Raw genomic sequence first — 3,307 nt, 5'->3', positions numbered from 1 at the left:
ACCCTTCAACTCCAGTTCCATGAGATGATGGCAGATTCCATGTTTGTGATTCCTGCGCTGAAAGTAGCACATTTTCATCGTGAGTACATCTGTAACTGAGCTCTCACTGCCTTGGCAGGAGCTCAGAACAGAGTCCCTCTTGAAGTCTGTAGAGCCTACATCTGATCCCCAATTATTGAGCCTCTGGTGCCAGACACTTGATGTCTCTCATGTCAGTAAATCTTTGTGGTTAATTCTCAAGCAAGAAGAGTAACTCTGGAGGGTCACAATTCCTGATTTAATATATACAAAGCCATAGTAACAAAAGGAGTATGGTAATGATGCAACATAGATCCACAGACCAATGGACTAGAATAGGAAACACCATAAACAAAGACAAACAACTACGTCTATATGAGTGTTTGGAAAGAAGGCAAAATATATGTTTTGACAATCATGCAGGGAGAAATGGATATACATATGAGAAAAGATCTTTTTCTCTTGTAATTCCAGTGTGCTGGGAGGCTGAGGCAGGAGTATTGTGGATTTCAGCCTGATTTGGACAACTTAGTGAATTCATGAGATCATGTGTTAGATCAAAAAAATGAAAAAAGGGATTGGAAATGTAGCTCAGTGAAAGCTACTGGTTCAAGTCCCAGTACCACACACACACACACACACACACACACACACACACACGTACAGAAAAAGAACACTGCCTGTGACCTTAGGAATGTGAAATCCAAGAAATACTGATGAAGATTAAGGATGTGGGGAATATAGAAGACTCTAACATTGGTGGAAATAAAATTAGTGTAGCCATTATGGAAATCATTGTGAGGTTCCACCAAAACCTAAAACTAGGGTTACAATTTGATCCAGGTATAAAACTCTAATATATTCTGCAAAAATTAAAGTGAGCATACTACAGAGAGTCCAGCTTAGCCTAACTGTAATATTTATTACAGTACTTTATTAATAGCTAGTTATTATGGTATACCCAACGTGTCCATAAAAAAATGAACAGATAAGGAAAGTGTTTACATGCAATAGAATATTGCACATCCCTAAGGTAAAATGAACTCACATCATTTACAAGGAAGTGGATGGAACTGCAGATAATTTTGTTAAGTGCAGCGAGCCAGGCACAGAATGTCCCATATCACATATTTCCTGCATTGTAGAATTATGGAGAAAAATGAGAGATATGAAAGAAAGAAGACTAGTAGAGAGAATGAAGAAAAGCAGGAGGAGGAAGAAAGGGAATGTGATAGATGACTATATTCCATGCAGGTACAAATATGCTAAATTGACACCATGAGTTGGTTTAAGTAATATGCAGTAAAATGATTTTTATGCTTTATGTATAATCTTTCTCATTATACAAGTGGACATAGTGAGGAGAGTGATATTCAATGAGATACGCAAACTGCTCAGCTGGGAAGTCCATGGTCATGAATTACCGAAGTCCCTCCCCATGGTTCCTGCTGTAAACTGAGGCTCTTTACCACACTGCTTCAGATTCCAGTCAACTTTGGACTTAGGTGTCTTATCAGTAAAGAGAAGCAGAAGAAGTGCAGTTAAGAGGTCACCCAGTCACAGCTGTTCACCTCCTCAGGTTCCCGTGGCACTGTCTATTTCTATGAATTCAAGCATCCTCCCAGCTTCCTGAAAAACATCAGGCCACCCCATGTGAAGGCTGACCATGCTGATGAGATTCCTTTTGTCTTTGGATACTTCTTGTGGGGTAAGAAAGGTGAGTCTCCTTGATGTCCAGGAGCAAGGATGGGGCTCTAGTCAGGTCCCTGAGTTGTGATTTGATCCACAGTCCAGATAAGGAAGTCGGGTCCCAGAGAGAGGACAGGAACAGTGTTCAGTATCTTGCACTTTAAGAGACTGTACTGGGATGAGAATCCAAGGCCTTGCACTCCACTCAGTGCTCCCTCCTCCATCTGTCCCCATCCTGATCATGGTTTCAGCAGGGGTGACAAGGGCAGGAGGGACCATCTTATAGCATACTTGCTTTTTTAAAATGATTTACCAGAGTGAAAGGAAGAAGGGACCTTATAGTCCAGCACTGAGCCCTGGTCAGGACGACTAGAGAATGGCAAGAGAAAGGTTGGGCAAGGGGAGGGCCTCGTGTCCACGGTCAGAGTGTAGATGAGTGAAGAGAGTGGTACATGAGTACGCAGAAGGGTAAGTGTGATGAACATCCATGCAAGACCTGGGCCTTTGTCTTCTCTGTGCAGCTGTGTTTACTGAGGAAGAGGAGCTACTACACAGGAGGATGATGAAGTATTGGGCCAACTTTGCACGAAATGGGTGAGCTGATACCCCCTACCTCAGTCTTCACAGGGTATGTGAAACCATCAAGTGCACCTCTTATCTGTGGGGCCTTTGTTAGCTTATGTGTGTTCTTAAATCATGTGTTAACTCCATGGCAAGGCCAAGATTTATGGGGACACAGAGAGGGGTATTGCCAGTACAGATCACTCATTTGTGTCCTAGTGACCTGTGTGTGGGGTGTGGTGGGCGATACTGCTGTGGTTCAGTCACAGCCGGCCTCTAAGAGGGATGGACAAAACAGGACCAGAGCCCTGTCTCACAGGGAGGGGACACTACTGCAATGTTCTTGTTCTCTGTATCAGGAAATGTCCCCCTTATTTGCACACTTGCCAGCTTAGGCACTGGTCCTGATATAAATTAAGACATTCTGATGGTGCTCACCTAGGCGCAGACTGACCTCTCACCCCCTCTGGGGAGGGTATCTTCACAGGAACCCCAATGGTGAGGGCCTGCCCCACTGGCCTGCATTACAGTGAGGAGCAGTACCTGCAGCTGGACATTGAGCCTACCGTGGGCCGTGCCCTGAAGGCCTCCAGACTGAAGTTCTGGACGGAGACCCTCCCGCAGAAGATCCAGGAGCTGAAGGGAGCTAAGGAGGAGCACGCAGAGCTGTAACGCCCTGTGTGTAGGAGAGAAGGGTGGGCCTGAGTGCATGCAGGCCTGCCTCTGCTGCCACATATACATACTCATGCAAATATTCATCCATTGTCCTGCTATTGATTCAGCCCTCACTCATGGAGAATCCCCTGCATAATGTTCATTGCCAAGGTTGCCTTGTGACCCTTTTATTATTGTATCCCCCAGTGTAATGGCCAGTATCTAGATGTCCCTCAAGCCTCATGTGGTCACAGCTGGGGCTTTCTAGAGGTGACTGGATCTAGGGTATATGATGCTGAGATCAAGTAGTTGATGCTGACATTAATCCATGTTTCCATAGTAGGATTAAGGGTTCCCTTCCCTGGGTGTGAGCAATTCCTCCCTA

General features: G+C 44.9%; 1 protein-coding gene across 1 annotated transcript in view; it reads left to right on the top strand.

Annotated features, from left to right (window-relative positions):
- Positions 1-3,307, top strand: part of LOC101581344 (cocaine esterase-like) — a 28,331-nt gene that overhangs the window by 5,882 nt on the left and 19,142 nt on the right. The window contains exons 9-11 of the mRNA XM_023709336.1: positions 16-79; positions 1,598-1,735; positions 2,229-2,301. Of these exons, the coding sequence (XP_023565104.1) occupies positions 16-79; positions 1,598-1,735; positions 2,229-2,301 (275 nt within the window). The remainder of the gene's footprint in view (positions 1-15; positions 80-1,597; positions 1,736-2,228; positions 2,302-3,307) is intronic.

This window comes from Octodon degus, unplaced genomic scaffold, assembly GCF_000260255.1.
Source record: "Octodon degus isolate 3935 unplaced genomic scaffold, OctDeg1.0 scaffold00011, whole genome shotgun sequence".
Lineage (NCBI taxonomy): Eukaryota > Metazoa > Chordata > Mammalia > Rodentia > Octodontidae > Octodon > Octodon degus.
This window is presented reverse-complemented; position numbering and strand designations above follow the sequence as displayed.